At 44.4% G+C, this 21535-nt stretch overlaps 1 protein-coding gene across 1 annotated transcript in view; it reads left to right on the top strand.

The window, feature by feature from the left end:
- The first annotated feature begins 4793 nt into the window (after positions 1 to 4793).
- LOC139295533 (CXADR-like membrane protein) overlaps positions 4794 to 21535 on the top strand; it is a 33862-nt gene continuing 17120 nt past the window's right edge. The window contains exon 1 of the mRNA XM_070917727.1: positions 4794 to 4896. Within this exon, the coding sequence (XP_070773828.1) occupies positions 4794 to 4896 (103 nt within the window). The remainder of the gene's footprint in view (positions 4897 to 21535) is intronic.

Genomic DNA, 21535 nt, shown 5'->3' with positions numbered 1-21535 from the left:
AGCGTCTCGCTTAGAGCGGCTGGCTTCGGGGAGAACGCCTGAATACTATTCCGCTGGTCAAGAGGATCCAATGAGGGGGGACTGGCTCTCGTATAGGTGTCCACCTCTGCCTCTGGGTCATTAGATAGCATTAACCGGTCAAAATTCTTATTGTCGGTTAGCGGCAAACATGGCTACTGTGTTTTGCTTTCCCATCGACCGTTTGCCAATTAGACCTCAGTTCTGCTCAGGCTGTGTGGTCCTGTACGCTGCACTTGTTATAAGTAGTCACTCAAAAACTCTAGCCAGTATACCATGACCGTTGTCTCCAAGCCGTCCACGCTATAAATGATTTGTTTAGTAGTGGCTGCTGCAAAGAATACTGTGGGGGGGGGGATAAATAACCCCTACTTTGGTCGTTACTTCTTTTCATGGTTCTGGCCATCATTCCTGCTGGTAATACACTAAGGCACTGTAATAATCCGGATAAACTGTGGATGGTTCATCTGACTGCTTGTGCACCTTGATCAGTTGGGTTTTATTGATGGTCGCCTAGTTCCCAGATCTCAGATTTGATCTATTTAAAGACTGAATTCATCTTCCTCACTGGATATTTTGAAGTAAACCGGTTTCTCGATTGTTAAGTGGAGAAAATCACCAAAGTGCCGGGGAAAAAAAGAGTCTTAAATTTCTCCCTCGATGGAACTATTATTTGCAGCAGAAGCGAGATGTGTCTTGTGATAAACTTAACCCATAAACTGTAACTTTAACATGCCGCACGCTTTGGGAGTTCTCATGTAAATGAATATTACAGTCGGATCCAAAGACACGGAGCAAAACATGTACAAGGAATTCATCTCGGTAATGTGACAAGGAACAAGTACAGGAAGTGACACGGTGACGGCTGTGGTCCTACTGTAACTGCCTTGAGACATGCATTTAGACTGTAGATTAACAATACAACTACTCTCCCAACGCACAGTCAGTATCCATAAGCGAAACGGAGTGTAGCGCTGCAGCGGCGCGAGGCAGTTGCAGGGAGTGTTCAGTTAGTGGCAGTCGGAGAGAAGCAAGATCAAGGACAACAAAACGATTACTGACATGCTTTGAGGGCGTTTCCTTTAAGAACTAGAAATGCTTTTGGAATAAGCTTTGATTCTCTGATAGTTTCCTTGGGTGACACCTCGTACTGTTGCTGTTCTGTTTCTCACAGGCGTCGGAGTAAACGTCTCTTTAGCATGATCAACCCGCTCCAAAGGACTTTGGAAATGCTGCCTGTTGCCTTATCTTAAATTGTATTTGCACATTTGAATAATTAAATTCCAGGTAATCTGCCCCCGTCGGATATTCCGGGTTTGCCCCCCCCCCCCCCCCTTCGAAAACTGTAATCTCATTCAAGGAGAAAATGAGAGCCAGACGCCGCACAACCTTGACTACTTGTGCTTCCTTTGTGCTGATAGCCTTAGTCAAGGAGAGGAGTGTGCGGATTCAGCGTACAGCGTGAATTTCCTGTCCCCCGAATCCGTCGGTGGTGCTGGATGAGGCAAGCGAATGGTATTCCCAGAAATATTACTGACCTTTCTTCATCAATATTAATATTATTACCACTACCATTACTATTACTGTACATCTCTATGCTGCATCTCTCTCAACCCAACCGGTCGAGGCCGATGACCGACTGCCCACCCAGAGGCCGGTTCTGCTCGAGGTTTCTGGCTGTTAAAACAGTTTCATCTCGCCACTGTCGCCATATGCTTGTTCATGGGTGGGAATAGAGCGCTGCAGGAATGAGTCCTAAAACCCGGAAATGAATAGGCATTTCTTACACTTCTGGTTCCCTCGTCTCGAATTCAATGGGTTCTCGGTTAGGTAAGGTAGGTAGGTGGTTAACGGAAGCTTAAAAGATTTCAACGTTTTGTTCTACAACATAAAATAGGTCAGTAGATAACCCCCACTCTTGAATTTTGAAGCTTTTTTATGTGTCTTACAAAAGGCGGGTTGCTAACAAGCGGCTAAATGAGACTACAGAGGTTGTCGCGGACATTAATGTCTTCATGCCAAACACAGAAAGTCATCTACTCACTAGTCTACATCTATCTGTCTATATATCCATACCTGTCTATATTCTCTTAAAAGTGAAGCTCAGTGGTGGTGACGATGAAGTAATGCGACCATGGTGCAGTTTAGTTTATAACTTAACATCAGCTTTTTCCATTTACGCTTCAAAAAATCGTGCTAGTAAAGGTTGTCCAGCTGAACAAAGAACACAGATCTTATTTTCTGCAACAATCCAAAATCCCATGGAAAAATCCCATTGGCTTTTTGTTGAGGGAACCAGGGGCGATGCTAACTTCCGGGTTTGCCTGCAAAAAAAACGAACTCAGCTTTCTCGGTCAATGTAGCATGCACTGACATTTATTGCTTCAATTGAATTCATTTACCATCAACACTGACTGGACATCCACATAAAATTAGGCAAATATTCATTATTTATTATACTATTTCTTCACCCATGACGCTACAGTGCCAGCCACTAAGAATTGCTGCTTACTGGGATCCAGTTTACAGCCATATTCCAGCCACTGGGAGGAAAACCAACCCAGTGTGATGAAAGTGGCGGTAAAGCCGATAGATACATACAGTAGCATATTAGAAAAAGAAATCATAACATGCAAATAGCCAACTACTTTTAAACACATCCCTTAAAAATGTGTGTAGTTTTACCGTTATCTAATGAAGTGATCCCAGAATATCTCAAAATGATCACAATAAATGGATCTAGAAAATAATACTTCATGTATACATTTCTAAATCTTGCCCTTACCGGTGTTACACCAGATTCTGTGACCCACGAGATTCTGTGTCTTTATCACATACTTTCTGCCAGAAAGCTTAAACCAAGTCGTTTTGGTGCCCTGAACCTAACCAAGAGTTTTGTGCTGCTGCACTATTATGTCACATTATGGCCCCGATGCAAGATATTTCCTTGTGTGATTTTCTTGCTAAATTAATTTATGTATGGTTGGTTGAAAGTTGCATTTATTTTGTTCACGCTAGAGAGACTGACTGGTCCAAACCCTCCTTCCACAACCGATCAATACAGACAAAATACACAAGGATGCTATACAAATGATTAAAGGAGACCATCTGTAAAGCATGCACTGCTCATAATAATTAAAATTGAAGATCTCGCCGGTAACACATACCGGTAGAGGAGGGGTGTGAGACTGCAAATACACCTCAGCAACCTGGGGGGTGGGGGGAAACTGTCGCGTCCTTGTCGCCCCTTGTTCTCACAGCTGTGGCTGAGGGTGACGTGCCTTGGCGGGGGGGGGGTGTCCCCCGTCGACATGCACGGCGCATCAATCAACCGTGCTCGGTGAAAAAGGGTCACGGCATTGCAACCCAATATAGCACCCTTGGCAACGGGCCCGGGTCCGCTGGGTGCGAGAGAGGTCTACCTGCAGGGCTGCAAGTCAGCTCCACTGTCAGGACAGGAAAAAACATCCCCGAAGGATGTAACTTTGGAGCATCCTCTGGTTGTATACAGAGCATGCACACCTGACTTTGAACAGTAGCAGCGGAGTACTATTGTCGTGTTTACTGAATAAAGGGAGTTAGAACGTTTGATCATTTTGTCAGTTTTAGTGTTTTTTTTTTTGCTTAGTTTTGTTTGCACTTAATAATCCACTTTATAATTATACCACAAAGAACACAGAGCTAAGTTAGTGTACTTTTCAGATAAGCCTTTTATAGCACAGACAGATGGAACCGAATGTGAAATGAATGGTGGTTAAGAACAGAAAATATAAATACACTAGGGAAGCCAAAATGAAAACAGAATGAAAGAGTTAAGCAGTATACATAAAGTAGCAGCAAAGTGTAGCATATGTAAGAGTTAGGCGGAACCGTAGCGCAATAGTACACAACAGAGTAGTGTACATGACAATAAAGTATCACAGGCCACATAATCAGATGTTGAGGCTCACAACATAAGAAACGGGCAAATTATTTGAAGAAAATACATGTGGTTTTAACCATTTCTGCCCTCCGTCTCCTCTAAAGCTCTCCAGGTTTACAGTACAAGTAAGACACATCGGCATCTCGTGTAATCAAATATCCAAAGTGGTCAGTTTTTCATAGTAAAATGAAGCTGACTGCAGTTAAAATGCTGTAGTGTGTTGTTGTTCGAAGAGAAGTTATGAATGAGAGTGCGTGTTTTTTTTCTTTTTGTTGAGAGAGACCTAAAGAGAGGATTAAGCTTCACTTGTTCAGTCTTCAAGCTATGAAAGTGTATGTCCTGTGTTGACGGAATAAATCAATAGCGTAATAGTACATAAGATACTGTTACTAGTAGAATTATTGAGTCGATATATGTTGCTACACTGGCATAGAAACCCAAGTTATGTGCTATGTAGACATACTCTGTAAAATATTATAATATATATGCTACATTTAAGGAATTAATAGTTCAATAATAATTGATTAAATATAAGTCAAGGGCAAAAAATCGCTTCTACTGGAAGTGTCTGCGCGATTTTATTTTGTATTTATTTTATTTTTTTTGTGTGCATTTCTCGTCCTGACTGTGGAGCTGAGCCGGGAGCCGGAAGCGACTCCGCGGAGGAGCCCTACAGGCCGAGTGCTCTTGCCAGGTGCCCATTGAACTCTCCTCCTCCATCACTCCGCCTCCGTTTTGCGTCACATGCAGCACCGCAGAGAGAAGGGAAAGAACAGAAAGAAAAGAAAATAGACATGAAAGGAGATGAAGCTTATGAGAGAAAAGACAGAAAGGCGCCGCGGCTCCTGCCTCGATGTGCAGTGCTTCCCACTTCCTCGTCTGGCTGAACCCCTTCCCTGCCTCCATCTACGCTACCTCCGCAGTGCTGGCACGCTCCCACCTGTTCTGCGCTGCAAGTAGGGAGGACCTCGCCTCACACACACACACACACACACACACACACACCTGCAGAGCAGCAGGACACAGTCTGCTGCTCTGCAGGTAAACCCATCACTTTCTTCGAGCACATTTCTGGCAGCGCGCCGACCGACAGCCTGTGCACACGCTAACATTAACTTTGCATATGTGTGTGTGTGTGTGTGTGCGCTATGCTGGAGGGGGGGGGGGCGGGGGGGAGGGGGGGCACGCATGCTTGAGGGAATTGTAGCAATAATGGGCCTCATTTATCATTCAGCATACCAATGAATCTATATTGAAAGCATTTAGATGACTAGGCAGTGGAAGAAAAAAACCCCCGCCTCAGCAGCAAGTTAGACGGCACCTACCTGTTTTCAAACCCAAGCATATTTTGTTGACTATGTTTCGGTTAGGTTGTTTTTTTATTGTTATTATTATTTTGTTAAATATGCATTGTTCAATGTTTTATGCATTGTGTACAACAAAAGCAAGCAGTGCCCACCAGGGTTTCATCGTGCATTAAGACCCTTTTTACCAACTGGTGTTATGTAAATGCTTCTTCATGGCCACATAGACCCTTCTCATTTTCTCACTGTCTTCCTTCTCCTCAAAACACACACATCACTTCACCACTGAGCTGGCAAGTTAGTTAAAAAAAGGAAATAATGGCGTACAGGTTCCTTTAGCTGGTTTGAATGAATTAGTGACAACTGATAAGAGTACAGTACATTAAAGGAGAACCCCAGCGAAAAAGTCTCGTAGACTTGAATGGTCGTTTCTGAAAGGTTTGTAGTCAACTCAACGGAATAGGTCTAAAAGTGCTTTTTCTGCCTAAAACTAACAGGACTCGGGATGTGAACTCCTGTGCGATATAAGACTTAGAAGACTAAGTAAGAGTGTTCACTTCACTGTAGAAAACGTTGCCGCCACTGGCGGCAGGTGACTCAAACAAATTGGGGAGGACAGGAGGAGGACAGGAGGAGAACACAGCGTGACGAACTGGGAACTGCGAGAAAAGGTGGTTCTGAGAGGTTCGTAGTGCAGCTGATTTCAACAGTGACACAGCTTCATAGCGAAACCAAGTATTCAAATGTCCACCCAACTCAACAGAATGTGTCTAAATGTACAGCTAACCGTGGTTCAGACCTACTTTTCAAGCATACACATTGTGAGTGTTTGATATTCAACAAAAGGTTGTTGCCGGGAATATTCCTTGAAAAGTGATCTTGAAATGGCTACGGCAAAGGTTTTGTAGAAGAACAATAATGTGTATTCATCAGATCGGGGGCAGGGCCTGCAGTGGGGAGCGAACCTAGACGCTAGAAAACCTGTCGGGTTTATTTCACTCAAATGGATGGCCGCCATCTTGGATGTCCAGTATCCAGTTCTTGGCTTTGTCACTTGCATGTACAGAGATGTCGTTTTTTTTTTTTTACTTGCTGAAATCACTGATGCTGTTGTTCTTCTCGGGAGGATAGTCTTGTTTAGTAATAATAAGCTACAAATGCGCACATACAATGGGGGATCCGAGGTCTTCCGTTGATAGTTACATGTGATTGTTATATGAGACAGTCTCATATAGTCATAGGTCTCATAGGTGTTCTTTACACTTGACTAATTACTTGTGTTAGTTACTTGTGGATGCGCATGGACTTGATCATTAGTTACTCTCCTCCAGCAGTTCAATTAAACCGGCATCAAGCGAGTGACAGATGTTCCCGAGAAGCGCGACCAGCTGAGCGCAACGCAGCACTGCAAGTCCCACTGCTCACTTGATTGTGCGGCGCTTTCATTTGAAGCACAGTTGGCGCCGCCGCTTGAGCTATTTATAGCCACGAGACGTCTCACCTCATCCGTATTCATTCACGTCGCCCACCTGTATTGCTTGTCCCTGCTGAGACAGACTGGCGAGCACCCCTTAGCTGTTTTGCGATTCAGTTGGTCTGTAGGTGAACTGCGGGGAGACGAGGAGAAACCACGCTGAAACAAGACCAGGCTGAAGCCCAGTGCGCTGTGATAGTCAGTGGTCGTGTCTGTAATGTGAATTCCTGGATATTAAATCTGCAATTTTCTGCAGTGGTTCCAGTAGAATATCATATGATGACACGGTTACTTTGTAAATGTTATAAATGCAGTTCCAAGATCAACACTTTCCATTCATATCTTAAGATGTTTTATTTGAAAGAGAGCTTATAAGTGAAAGGGATGAGCATGACATACAGTATGTTTTTCAGTGGAGCATGTGTAACAAAAGAATACATTATACATTATAATATATACACGTATGTACCTACTGTGTGTATATAAGGTTAATTGATAATGATATGGGTTAATGATAAATTCACTAGCCACAATGACACGTCATTTAATGGAAATTCCGGAGGTACTGGATGTCAAGGACAGATGAATGGATGTAAAGGGGAGGGTTGAGGCTTGCTTTGTACTTGTGAGAGGATTACATATATCATTGCAGACTGAAGTCAAGGATCAGTTGAATTTTGTGCGCATTTGTAGCCCACGGAAGGGTGAGGGGAACATACGTTGCTGTGGCAGTCAAGGCGCTTCCTTCTCTGAAATTCAAAGACTTGCAAATCAGTTGCAGTGCCATTCATTCCCGGGATACTCTCTTTCAAAGTGAAGGCTTTTTGTCCTATATTTTACTTTGTTTCGTGAACCTTTTTGAAATCCAGTGACTTTTCCCAAGGCACCATAAGGTTGTCTACCATCTATATTGTATGTTGCCATGACTTAAGCACCAATTTTGAGTTTTAATAGCGTGTTCTTTTCAGGCTTTGAAAAAAAGGGTCCCGCACACTGCTCTTTCTCAGCATCACAGTGTATGGATCATAATAACGTTTCAGCCCCTCTGGACCTTCATCAAAACACTCTTGACGAAGGTCCAGAGGGACTCTTGTCTCGGGATCCTCTTTTTCTAAGCCTGAGGTGATACTTTCCAACGCACCTGCACCAGGGACACTTGGATGTGCGAATATCTCCTTACATAAATGGTGTGTTTTTAATCATTCCTGAAGCATCTTGTTTGATCATAAACTTTGTTCTTGTTCTGCTTGTCACTGTAGCATGCGAACAGTATGGACTGATTGTGGAATCAAGAGAGCAATTTCTGGCGTGTATTCTGGTTTTCAAAAGTGTTATATCCTCTGTGTCCTAGCATATTGTCCCTCCTCACCCTGTCTGTGGTTTGTTTTCATAGATATGACTTCAGCATTTTTCCAGAGGGGATCATCAATTGCATGTGCCATTTGTGAGTTCTCATCTTTGCTTGGATTGAATATCAAAACACCAAGAGGAGGTTTTATTCGTAGGCTATCTCCAAATACAATACATGTAACGCCTCCAAATGGAAAAATGTTTTGAGAGGATGTCTTTGGAAGGTCTAAAATGGAGTCTGATTTTACCAGACGGATTTGGTTGATAGTGATTGGTCATAGGTTTTGTAGTTCTTTTATCCCTAATTATGTCACCCATCGATATTAGGTCATTGTTGAAAGGCAATTGGGAATCTGAATGAATGGTCTGGTGTTTGATAATGAATGCAGCATTGCCCGTCAAAGCCAATTTTACGATGTAGGATTTGGATCATCTCTGTTTCCGAATATTTGTTTCTAACAATTATGTGAGGACATCAACAACATGGCTTTTACTTGATCCAGCGCCTCCATCTCCACAGTCAACAGAGAACTGTAACTTCATTAAAGTCCTGTCTCCTGTGTTCTGATATTTGTTTAAAGAAGAAAAAGAAAGAAAGGGACTAGTTTGTAGTATTCTCCAGCCTTTCTGTTTGTCACATAAGCATCTTTAACAATGTGCATTTTTGATTTCCTAAAGATTTTCTAATATATTCAATTGTTCCTTACTCCCTTAATCCTTCGTGTTATAGTCTGTGACGGAGGCGATTACTGCATAATAATCCAAACATGTCCATGCTTTGATCCATTCCGGGTTATAATTTTTTATCGTTATTCCATCAATATCTCTTGCAGAATGCCTTCATTTCCACAAGATGATAGAGAGGGAGCCTCTTCATGGAGGTCCTCCAAATTTGCTGCAGTTAGAATAAGCTCTCATCCGTTCTACCTTTATTTGATTCATCGGAATGCTCTCTATGTCTTGCCTGGGATCTTTTTTCTAAATTTCTTTGTTTGGTAGCTGCCTTCTCCATGGCATGCTTTCATCCATATGCAATTGGATTGTTCTGTAATTGCCTTTGCCTCTAGCAATCGCAAATCATGCTACTGACTGGCAGACAAAATACAAACAATTGTTCATGTTTGCATTTTGAAAGAGCAATGGCCAATGCGGAAACCCCAACACTCGACTGACCATGATTTTTATATGCATTTATAGGGCAGCCCCCCCCCCGCTTAGCTGCAGTCCTTTTCGGCAGCAGCAATATGATTGACTGCAGCAACCCTGCATGTTTACAGGGAACATACTGTGGCATATTTTGGGAAGCTTATTTGGCAAAGCAAAAATGATGATGAATTCATGATGTGACAGCTCTACGGTTCAGGTTTGATTAGGCACAAACACACCTTCTTGGTTCGGGTTTAGGTGAAAGATGATGGTTTGGGTTAAAATAAGTACTTAGTTAAGGTTAAGGAAAGGCTGGGCTTCGGGGTTAAAATTACTACTCCTTCAAGGTTAGGGGAGCTTCGTCATCATGGTTGCGATATAAAACCATGTTGTTAAGTTCGGCTTATGGAAGCAGGAAATTAACTGTGATTTCTCGCATTGAAGCTGTTTTAGAGAATGTATTCGAAAGTTTACCATTAGGGAACATTATATGTCCATAAAGTACATCGCAAATGTATAAAAAGCAACAAAGGCGAAAGGAAAGGTGCACACGCGCAATGTTTTTCAGTCTATTTCAGGCTGCCGAAAACTCCTCGTTACCGTCCAAAAAAAACATTGGAAACGAAGATGCAGAACATCACTGTGGCAAAGGAGATACGCTCTGCATATCTGCTTTGTCTGTTTAGCTGATTAGCTAATTTGTTGAATTTTAAATGTTTATCCGGGCCTCCATCTTCGCAGCAAAGGATGCATCTCCCCTCATTATCATCAAGCATGCCAGCAATGATCAAAGGAGACTCATCAGGCCCACGTCTCGCACAGGGCTTCAGTAGGGCTTGCATTTTTGAACCTCTTCCGAGGAAATTATCTCTTATTTTTAGTGTAATAATTTAAATAATTTACATGTACGGAGGTTCTGCAGGATTTAATGAAGCAGCGCCGCTGTCTCTGAGTCTTAACAAATGCAGTGGAGTGTTTCTGAGCCGGTGGAAATGCTGTTTTCTCCGTCTCTCCAGTGACTCCAGTCAGACCTTTGAAGTTGACTGTTTTCTCGTAATGTGCTCACGTTATTGGTTTATTTAAAACCGGGACAGTGTACAATAAATGTATTGTGCCAGATGTAGCACAGTGCTAATTTCCATGTGTTGTCCTCGGGCATGTATACAATGGTTGACAATCTTTTAATTTTGTGTACCTAAAAGGCCCCTGACGCTGAGCATATTTCACCCTTTGGAAGGCCCATTGGAGAGTGGGGTGACCTGGCAGATACTGTGGTCCTCCGACAGTGCCAGAGAAGTTGGCCTTAAGAGAACTTGTGGTTCGGGACAAGTAGTAAAGCAAACGCTCCTGTGACCACATCCTCTCCCTCTCACATGCATTATTAACATTAATCACCTTTTGGTTATGTAGGAGCGTTAGCGGATGACACCACTGATGATTATTTTATATCTTTGGCATATGCCGCCAACCAACCCGCCTTTTTTTGAGCCCAGGCTTAATGGATTAGATGGAAGGCTAACTAGCGAGGTAGTTGGAAGTAGCTTTCATCTCGTATTTCAAAGGAATGAACTCCCTCTTGGGTGTTGTTGCTATAATAATAAATCTTTTTATTTTATTTATATCCTCAGCAAAGCTAAATAAGGGGGTGGGCCTGTCTCTCCTGGGATGGCCTACCAGTACAGCCCAGGGTGGGCTCTGATCTATGGGCACGTCTATCAAAAGAGTGTGTGCGCCTCGCATCTGTATGTCAATTCCCAGGCAGCGCGTACGTACGCACCCCGTGCTGACAAGAGTGAAATGCCGTGGCCTTTTTGATGGATACGCACCATTAACATGACGGTCAATTTTCAGCAGCCTGATTAAAATACACAGTGATGGGCAATATGTACACATCCAGGGTGACACAGGACCTCCAGGAAGGATCGTCACTGGCACGACAGCAAAAGCAAGCAACAGCAATGGCGTGAATGACTTAAAAACAGAGTCTGTTCTTTTATAGTTCACATTCCATCTGTCGGAGATTTATAGCAGGGAGTCCTTTCCTGGTGTAACAGCAGTGCCAGTGCTTGCTGGAGACTGAGGTGTTTGGGATGTGTATGCTAAAACTGCAGTGGGAAATCAGTGTCATTCAAAAAGGACTGAAACTGCAGCAAAGCGCAAACTTTAAAGGAAGGTTCACGAGGGTGCTTAACAGGACAGAAACGTGGAGACCGGTGGTGCAGGAGGGCGAAGCAACTTATAGATCACAATGTGTTTGCGGCAATCCTCAGGATTTGTTTCTCTGAGGCATCCAGTAGGGGTGTAACAATTCACCGATGCAAATCGGATTCCAGCTTTAACGTTAGAGATGCGACCACATCGGTATGCGGACCCCCTGATCGATCTAAACATACCATGAACCGCTCGGTGGCCCCATTCTAAAGTTTTGAATCGGCCGACTGAAGATTTGATGCTAATTCGGCACAGACTCTCCACTCTCGTAAAAAGGTCAGACGTAAACGCGAGAGTAATGGTAAATGATCTCACTTATATAGCGCTTTTCAACCTTCATGGTTCCCAAAGCACTTTACAGCTAACTCTCATTCACCCATGCACACACCAATGGCGACAGAGCTGCCATGCAAGGTGCTGGTCTCCATCGGGAGCAACTTAGGGTTCCGTTACTTGCTCAAGGACACTTCGACATGACGCTTTACCTCCCGTGCGACAGCGCTAACCGCTGCGCCGCCATGCCGAGTAACGTTAGCGTATCTGTCAAATCTAAAGTTTGGAAGACGTTTGCATCTTATAAGAAGTACGGAAAATTGGACCAACGTCTGGCCATTTGTACGGTCTGTAAAACAGTGCTGAAGTACCGCGGCAGCACGACATATCTCAACAGTCACCTGGCGAGACGGCATGGTGAAACCTATGTGGGTATTACGTTTTATGTGGTCTTGAGCAAGTTACTGAACCCTAAGTTGCTTTTTCGTCAAAACATACCCATCTGATTCGTCTTTGGAGTCTTGTTTGAGGAAACACGTCGGCAACTAACGCTTAGTCGCATTTTGAACATTGCTTGTTGTTACATAATCTGTTGGGATTCCCTGGTCTTTCATGAAATATACAGTATCCATTTGAAGGTTAGCGATATACTTTAATGGAATTGGCTTTAATGCCTACATTAAACAAATGTTAAGAACTGTATCAGATCGCATCGTATCGCACTGAATCGTCCTGTCTTCAAATGTATCGCCCCTGAATCGTATCGTAGCCCATGTATCTCGATATGTATCGGATCGTCTTATAAGGGAGAGATGCGCACCCCTAGCCTGCAGTGATTGCAGTAAAGCAGTCGCACTGTGATTTACTACTGTCCAATTAACATTTGGTAATATGACAGTAGTCCACAGCCAAAGACTAGAAACTGATACCGGGGGACTCAGCTATTTTCACACTTTCTTTCATTCATTAGAGTCAATTCTGTGACAGGTCTCGTGCTATTTTGGCTGTTTTTTAATACTTTGGATCTTGCCTATATACACCACCCTAAAAAATGTGTCTTTTACTGTCCAACCCACAAACATGCTGAATGAAGCATTTTATAGGTTTGCAAATGTAAACACGAGGCTGCAAACCTTCCTAAGTTTGATAGAAGTCGACGGCAGCGCTGAACGCGACTCGTGTTGTGTTTTGTGCCATGACGTCTTGAACCCTCGATCGCGCCGACGTGATTGGTGATGTTTCTAGGTTAAATAGTCTTTGGACTGAGGTTGGTTTGTTGTCACAGACAAATGCTGAATACCATATATGCAGCCTTGAATGGAAAAACTATTCTCCTTTTGTCCTGCGCAGCGTGCAGACACTGGCGTACAGCTGACATGGCAAAGAGTCAGATCGCTTTTAGTGTCAAACACTGTCGTGTGTCAGCGGGGTTGCACTACAGGGGCATCCATCTCTGACACACACACACACACACACACACGTACAAACTTATGAAAACCTGTCTACCATCCTCTTCAATTTTACTTCACTCTCATTTCCCATCCCATCTTTTCTTTTTTCTTTTTTCTTTTTTTTGCCTCTCCTCTCGATTTCCCTACCTCCCAGACTGCATTGCAGCACCAGCAAGTGTCACTACTGGTTCAGTTTCAACTTTGGGGTTGCCAGGGAATATTCAAGAGAGAAAATGAATGTGTGTGTGTGTGTGTGTGTGTGTGTGAGTGAGAGACCGGGACAAAGAGAAACATTTTTATTTTTCAAACAGATTTTATTGAATCTTTTTTTTTTTTTTTTTTTTTTTAATTTTACAAACACTGACACACCTTTTCCTCCAAAGAACGCCCCTTTATTGAATAACTGAAAGCCTTTAGATTGATCTTTGCTAGAGGTGAGAAATGAATCATACACACAGTCAGGATGCGGCTGATCAAATTTACTGACGGCGGGGTTCACAAGTAATAAAGAAGGGTCAGCGGGCCAAGCGAGAAATGCTGAGACTTGGAAATGGAGCGATTTATGGGCCTATAACTCAGGGAGGGAGGGGGGGGGGGGGGGGGGGGGAGAAGGACGGCAGCAGCGACGGGTGGATGGGTGGATGGGGGGGTCAGAGCTGAAGGAGGAGGATAAAAGAGGGGACGGTTGCCATTACGCAGTCGTTGGTGGGGAGGGGAAAAAAATGAAGCCTCCAGCTAGCATGAGGCGTCCTGCTGAGTCCAAACAATAAATGAGAAAAGGTCAGACGCTGGCTGTGGGTTACTGGCAGAACGTCCTATACCACTACACACAGTAGTAACACTTGAAAGTGGCCTGAAAAAGTGTGTTCCAACCATAGAAAAATAGAGGCAATTACGGTGTTTTGATGGCTGCCAACTGCCATTATTCTCATTGTCTTTAAAGCTTCGGACCAGCCATTTCCTAATAAATTTCATTTGAGCCGCAGTATCGAGGTCCCACCCATACACCCGCCCGACCCAATTGCGAGCACACCACAGTCAGTCTCACCTATCAATCATGACGTCTCGCCCCGTTTTTATAGCTTCAAATAACTGATTAAAACCAAACGTATCAGAAAAAGAAACACTCGAACAAACATCAGCGGGATGAGAGCGCCCTGAAATGACAGAAACGATCCCAATTTATTTGATATGTGCTTTGTTTTTTTTTGTTTGTTTGGCGTCCAGACTTTAACATTGTTGGTTTTTGGTCTTTTCCTTTGAACTGCATTTTTTTTGGGAGACAAACAGGACTCTAACTGTGACTAAGCTAAAAGCCTAGAATGAAATCTCTCAATTGTTTCATGTCTGCTTGTTATGGGAAACCCACCGCAGTCACGGGCGCTGCCCCCCCCGACCCCAAAAGTCAGAACAAAACGCCCTCCCAAAGCGGTCACCTTTTGAAACGCAGAGTGATCTCTTCCCGAAAGAGAAGCCAAAAGCTCATCAGCTCTATTCTACAGCACAAACGCGTCAGCCACCATTGTTCCACTGGGCGCGCTCGGCGCTGCTTTTGTCTGTGTCCTCTCGCTCCAATTATATCCAAGTGAAAGGGAGCGCCGTCTGTCCAAATCATCTTTGTCTAGATAGCGAATCCCTCTGAATCCCCTTTTTTTCCTTCCATCTGGAAACAGTTAGCACATCAGTGCCTCCGAAATATTACTGTTACAGCCATTTGTTCTGCCGCTTGCTGCCAAACACGGCGACTTATTTGATATTCAAACTTGCAATTCTGTGGGAAACCTTCAATGGGATCCGGGCATATTACTGTCAGCTGAAAGCGAAATAGCTCAGAGGCTGTATAGTATGTTATATGTACATTATAGCTCATCGTGGTAAATGTAGGGAAGGGAAGGGGAAAACAGGAGGCCACCTCGCAGCCGCATCATTAAGACGCTTTGAGATGAGCGTCTCTTCCGCGCTCGTTCCCCTTCATGTCAAACTGCCCCCCCCCCCACCAGCACCAGCAGGTTCAAGCCCACGTCAGCATTTCTCATGCCAGACAGAGAGCCGTGAGAAAACCTCCCTCCTCATCTCCGGGTGGACTGAAATCACATCGAGAGCGCTCAGTTCTCTCGCTCCGGGCTGGGCTGCAAACTGTCAGTCGGGGAACAAACTACTTTTTTGCTCTCAGAAGTTTTGCAGAAGTTGGGGGTAGGGTTTGTGCCTGTCGGAGTCAGCTGTAATTTACGGGTGATGTAGATGAACTGAGAGGTCTCGGGCTATTTTGGCCATTTTTAAATACTTCGGATCTTGCCTTTATGTACCGCTCTTAAAAAACATGTACAAATCGGAATGCGAAAAATGACGTTTCCTTCACTGTCAAAAACACAAATGTGCTCAATGAAGCATTTTAAAGGCTGCAAATGTAAATACGAGGTTGCAGACCTTCCTAAGTTTGATGGGAGTCGACCGCGGCACTCAACGTGACTCTGTTTTTACGCCGTGACATCTTGAACCCTCGATCGGTGACATTTCAAGGTTAAATTGTGAGGGGAAAAAAAAATTCTGCGGACTTCACACTGAGGTTGGTCTGTTTTATCGGCATATTGTTACGTTAAATTATGTTGAAAACATAGCATGTAAAAGGTATAATTGAGAAAACTGAGATCATGTCAAGGAATATGCAACTACTTACAACAAAAAAGCAGGTGCAGCCATAGCTACGCTGCTCCTAAATTACTTGCGTCATTTCTCATTACCACAATGTTTCCTGCAATCATTTGTTTTGTTTTTTTAGTTCCACTCGGGGGGCAACAGAGACTCAGCATCATCCACCAAGTTGGCTTAAAAAGCAGAGGGGGGATGCAAAGTCAGGTGGTAATTCTCTGTAGGTTCTGAATACATTTTACTTTGCTACCCTATTATTAATGGATGTTTGAATTGTGGATTGTTTATATGTGTTTAGTCACATCATCATCCAAAGAACACTGATTGTGAACACTGGACTCAGCAGACTCAACAGATGTTTTCCCGGTGCGCCTCCTCTCCGGCCTCTTCTCCGCGATCGCCGTCGACGTGGAGCTCTAATGTCCTCCGGCAAGCTTTTGATGCGCGATCCGTGAGGATCTGCCGGAGGCCTACCTCCATCATAGCGCAGAGTGCAGGAGAACCTCCCACGAGTAGGATCGCCCCTGGTAGCTACTCACCCAAGCCTGGTGTAGTTTTGCAGGTGGTGACGCCAACAGATTTTGGTGGACTGCGTAACGGTAATGGCAAGCCACCTCCCTCCGATGCATACTGGAGATTCTTTCCGAAGCGGTACAACATCCGGGTGTTTTTGAACATACTGCGTATTATATATATATTGATTTTGTTTGCATACTGCATATTACTACATGCTACACTTTGGGCAAATCAGTACGTACTGCTAGTATAGTAGGCGGTTTCCAATACAGCCATGGTCTGGTTTTACAAGGCTGTGATTGTCCTTCCGTATTGGCATGCCTGAGGGAGTGTGTACAGAACAATGTGTAGTATTTTCACTGCAAAACACCTGACGTACGTCGATGGCTTTCACAACAGATACATCCATGCATGCTGCAGGCACCGCTGTTTTAATATTTCTCTGAACGTCTGGCTGCCATGCTTGACACACGGATGTGGCTGCTTGTGCCTCCAGAGACAAGAGAAGCCAGTCGACTGCCTACTCCGAGAAAAGCCCTCTCTGCTGCGATTGGTTGCCTCACAAAGTGACCGAGCGGCGCTGCAGTCACGTGCACCACTCTTTAAAGTCTGACTTTGGAAACCACTTTGTTCCGCCTTCACCTGAGCCAGACACACAGCACGAAGACAACCTAATTCTGTATTGACCTGCGGACATCTTTACCCACTGAGAAATTGTTTAGAAAGAATCACCCATTCAAAGGGTCATTCTCCCTTCCCTGTTATCATCAAACCTGATCGCAGGCTCATCATGTCAGCCTATCATGCCATTGGAAGCGGCTCTTTGTGACCTCTGACCAAGGGCAAATTCTTCTTGGGTTGTGTGACAAGACAGTGACAGGGCTATGACTAAGTCTGTTGCACCGATGGGGAAACAGCAGCGGCGATGATTGCAGTGATGATGGTGATGTCAGTGTGGCACTGACATGTCATGGCTGTCCTCATTAGAAGCCTCTGAATTCTAAACAGACCTTACAGCTGGCTCTGCTGCCAGATCACATAAATACTGAAGGGACGGATCAATGAGATACAATCGGAGGTCACACAGTGAAGCACAGTGAAATCCTTCAGAGGCGTTCTGTTTCGGTAGCGTCGGTTGGTTGGTCCACAAAGGCATATGGAGGTTTGATTTTATTGAATAGCTTTATTGTGCACAGCAAAACGTTTCTCATAAAAATGTGGCTATTAGGGATGCTAATTTTGATTTCGATTTTTTGTCTGACCGATAGCAGACCCTCGTTAACCGATCATTAGCTGCTAACTGACAAGATTAAAACGTGGCTATTTAGAATGGACGAACTACCAACTTGTAGTCGCATTTCTCAGACCTCAGGTAGTCCTAAAAATAAAGGCAAGGCCTACCTGACTCGCGGACAGCTTGTCTGCTGGTTTTTATTCCGAAATAGCAGACGTGCCCACGTGCGTTAGTCTGACTGTGAGAATACCGGCTCAGGTGGTACCGATGTCCAGGGGAACGCAGAGATAGTGCCTCGCTAGTGCCTCGCTAGTGCGGCCGGCGTCGGGAAGAACGTCTGCATACTTTCCACGAATCAAGAGGATCCAATGGGGGGGGGGGGTTGTCTATCATATAGGTGTCCACCTTTGCCTCTGGGTCATTAGCTTGATGAGGGGTGCTGTAGTTGTCCCCCAGGAGCTGGTGGGTATTAATAATATTTGTTTTAGCTGCTCGCCAATGATGGAAAAGTTCCTCTGTCTAGCCTACTGAATGGCTAGATGGACGACGAAGAAGTGGATTATGGTGCTGACGACAGAGGTCGACGTTGCAATGAATGTTTTGATGCTTTTAATTGTGAACACTGGTCACTATGCAATCCATTACCTCAGTCTCGGTGCCAGAGTGCTACAAACGTCCACCTTTAAAGCCTACAGGGGATGGAGTAGCCTATCGCTTGAAGTGCAAAGGAAAGGAAGGTGTCTCTGATCTCTCTGTCTCTGATTTGATCATCCTTTTACTCTGTAGAAGCAGAAATTCGTAACCCTAACCCTAACCCACATTCCACAACATTTCTTCCCACGAACAGGTCCTACGTGTGTGGAAATTAAAGGAAAAAGTTGGACAAACAAAGTTTGGATCAGTAATGGATGCATGAGGCGGGAGAAGGAAATATTATGGAAGTGGAACACTGAGCGGAAGAATTATGGCTGGTGGGGAGAGAAGGACTGGAGGGTGGTGGTGGGGAGAGAAGATAAGGTTATGTTTAAAGTGGATATATAGGTCATCCACAGGGGTCAACGGCAGATTTCAGTGGCACTCTCAGACATCTCCCCCCTCACCACAGTGTTACGTGTTATGTACACACTGTCACATACATATTGTCGCATCATCTGAAAATTATTACAAATGATTCAAAGCCTGAAAGATGTGTCACCCCAGCAGTCCTTACTTAGGAAAACCGTCCTGTACAACCTCATAGTCAATGCTGTTACGTCTGTTGATTCCCTGTGTTTATTTTACTACAACGCTGAACCTCTCATGTAAGCTCGGACACATTTAACAGGCCTTTGTGTTACATGTCAGAGAGAAACACTTTCAGTTCAGGACGGTACATTCTGGATTCTCTGTACATTCATTCAAGCGCCCCCCCCCCCCCCATTTTTCAGGTATTTCAGATTCAACTTTGATTCAACTGGACCGGTGCTTAGGTGTGTATTAACCGTGACAGATTGCCTTCGGCGTGGCACGGTGACGTCTTTTTGGCCGCATGGACCCTCGCGCCAGAGATGCTACGGCGACCATAGATCCAGCTTTAGTCTCTGTGAAAGCATTAACAAATTGACGCCGCCACATTTTGTTCAAAGAGAAAAGTAGCGTCGACATCCCTATGGTTAACAAACTTCGCTATCAGCCTCACTGTTTCTGCCTTAAGCATTTCACTTTCTTTTTCTCTGTGAGGCTGTTGCAATTATCAAAGGGGCACTAAGCGGGCTTCCTTGTCAGCTCATTAAGTATTTCTGGTGGATGTTTGACCCTTTTGGGTTGTTTGGCCCCAGGTCTGACCTTAAGAGCATGTTGTAAACACACCAGTGACTGCTGCTCGTCACTGCACATTCGCTGCAGACACCCTGCGGGGGGGAAGCTGGGAGCTCCGGAGGAAGTTGGAGAAAGAAGATGATGGCAGACGAATGGAAACGCCTCACATGTTCCGCACCAGCAGAAAAGGAAGGCAGATTCGTGGTTTGCATTTGTAAGATTTACAGTACGCCATCGCACTGAAGAAACTATGATTTTTGACAGGGTTCCTGCTCAACATTCTCCTCTGCGCTGCCAGGGGAAGTTTCACATCTCTGATATGCATGGATGCTGTCACAACGAGGATCTTTGAATTCGGCGGCTGTATTTCCGCCTCATCAGACTGACAAATGGCTAATACCTGGCCCGGCCCCATCTTCCGCTCATCCTGCGCTGCAATTTGCTGATACAAATTCAAGTTGACACCGCAGGGGGCTTCCAAAAACACACAGCTACGAAATACATTTGGCACGGCTTGCGAGATAGGCGCTTCCCAGGTGAGCTGTTGGTAACTGTTTAGGGGTGGTTACGCAGCCGAACGCATAATTTGTTGAAAGAATCAAAAGATCAATGACGCTTTCACAGCGGTTGTGTGAAGGCTGATTGTGTGCCCCCTTCCCCCCTTTCTCTTCTCTCTCCCCCCACCAGTCTGATGGATTGCCACTGATGGGATTCTGTTTCAGGGGCTGCTCTGGTTTGTTTTGTACTCTCCGCCCTCTTTCCCCACCCACTGATCTCCTTACTCAAAGTCCTTACCCCCCCCACCCTCTAATTCATTTAATATTTAAGCCAGGGTCACAGTCTACCCACATTGTTCATAAGCAGTAGTAGTTTGAACATTGCTAATCGATTCCTTCTTTCTCTTTTGCACATGCTAATAGTCTGAACCTATAGTTAGTTTCGTTTGGTTTCATCCAAGATTACTTAATAATAATAATTAATAATTAATTAATAATAATTTTTTTATCAAAGTTGACACGGCACAGTTAAAATCCAACAGTTTTTCTTTGATTTTGTCATTAGCTTGCCCCCCCCCCCACTGTGTTTCTGGTTTGTATCATTTAAAACGCTTTGTGTCACTTTTAAGCAACGGAAAACTTTGCTGCCTTTACCTGTAGGACGATATTCACCTTTGCCTGTAGATGGCGGTAGTGTCAGGCGCTCATCACCTCACCAGGTACACACGCAATATTAATTCCATTGTGCTTTGACTTCTATCTCGCTCTGTGTTGCTGATCTCACCTCAGATGGCCTCTTCATTTTCATTTTCATCCATCTTTTTTTTTTTTTTTTTTTTTGGCGCCATACTCGTTTTTCTCTCCTCTTAAGTGCTGCGGAGAGATAGTCGCCACAAAGCCAAGCGATGAAGGTTTTACGTCCTGGTGCTGAAGGAAAATCCACTTACTTTTGGACTCCAAAGTGTTGTCTCCAGCATAAAAGTGCTGATGCATCGATTACATTACAAGTGCCTATAATACCCTAAGTGCTTAGATAGCATGGGGACGTCAACCCCCCTCCCATCCCACCCCACCCCTCTCCAGAGTTTAATGAAAATAGATCAGGTATGCATTTTAATCACAGGCGGAAGAAAAGGAGGACAGGGGGAGATTAGGTTGAAAAGAAATGGGTGGAACTAATTTGGAGATTAGAACTTTTTACCATAAACATGAACAGTCACTGGAGAAGATGGGCGCCTTTTGCTACAATCCTTCACCATTCAACATTCTCCCCCCGCTCTCTTTCATTATCGACAAATGCGTTCACTGTTCCACTTTTAATGGTATCATTTCGGCTCGTCTGTTCCACTTGTTACGATACGACGCTGGAGAAAGTCCTCTCCGTGTATCTTTTGTTGCTCGATTCGACTAATTAGGCATTGACAGGTGTGTCGGCTGCGAAATGTAACTTAAAAATGAATGCAGAAGGACTTGACGTCGGGGGTGTTGGTCTCCGGCTCCTCCTGGGACGATTTTGCACGGGTTTGCCTAGCTTTTTAACACATTGGCGCTCATGCGTGCACACGCAAACTGTCAGACCACGTTTTCCATCTTTCTGTCTCTCTCTCACACACAGCCTATTTGGCAACACGGTCCTTGGCGTCGCTTTAATCTGCTGCAGGGCCCGGGCGGTGAGATGTGAAAAGAGCGCCAA

Source organism: Enoplosus armatus, chromosome 13 (assembly GCF_043641665.1).
Source record: "Enoplosus armatus isolate fEnoArm2 chromosome 13, fEnoArm2.hap1, whole genome shotgun sequence".
NCBI classification, from domain to species: Eukaryota; Metazoa; Chordata; class Actinopteri; order Centrarchiformes; family Enoplosidae; genus Enoplosus; species Enoplosus armatus.
Note: the sequence above shows the minus strand (reverse complement) of the source record. Positions and strands in the feature narration are given on the sequence as shown.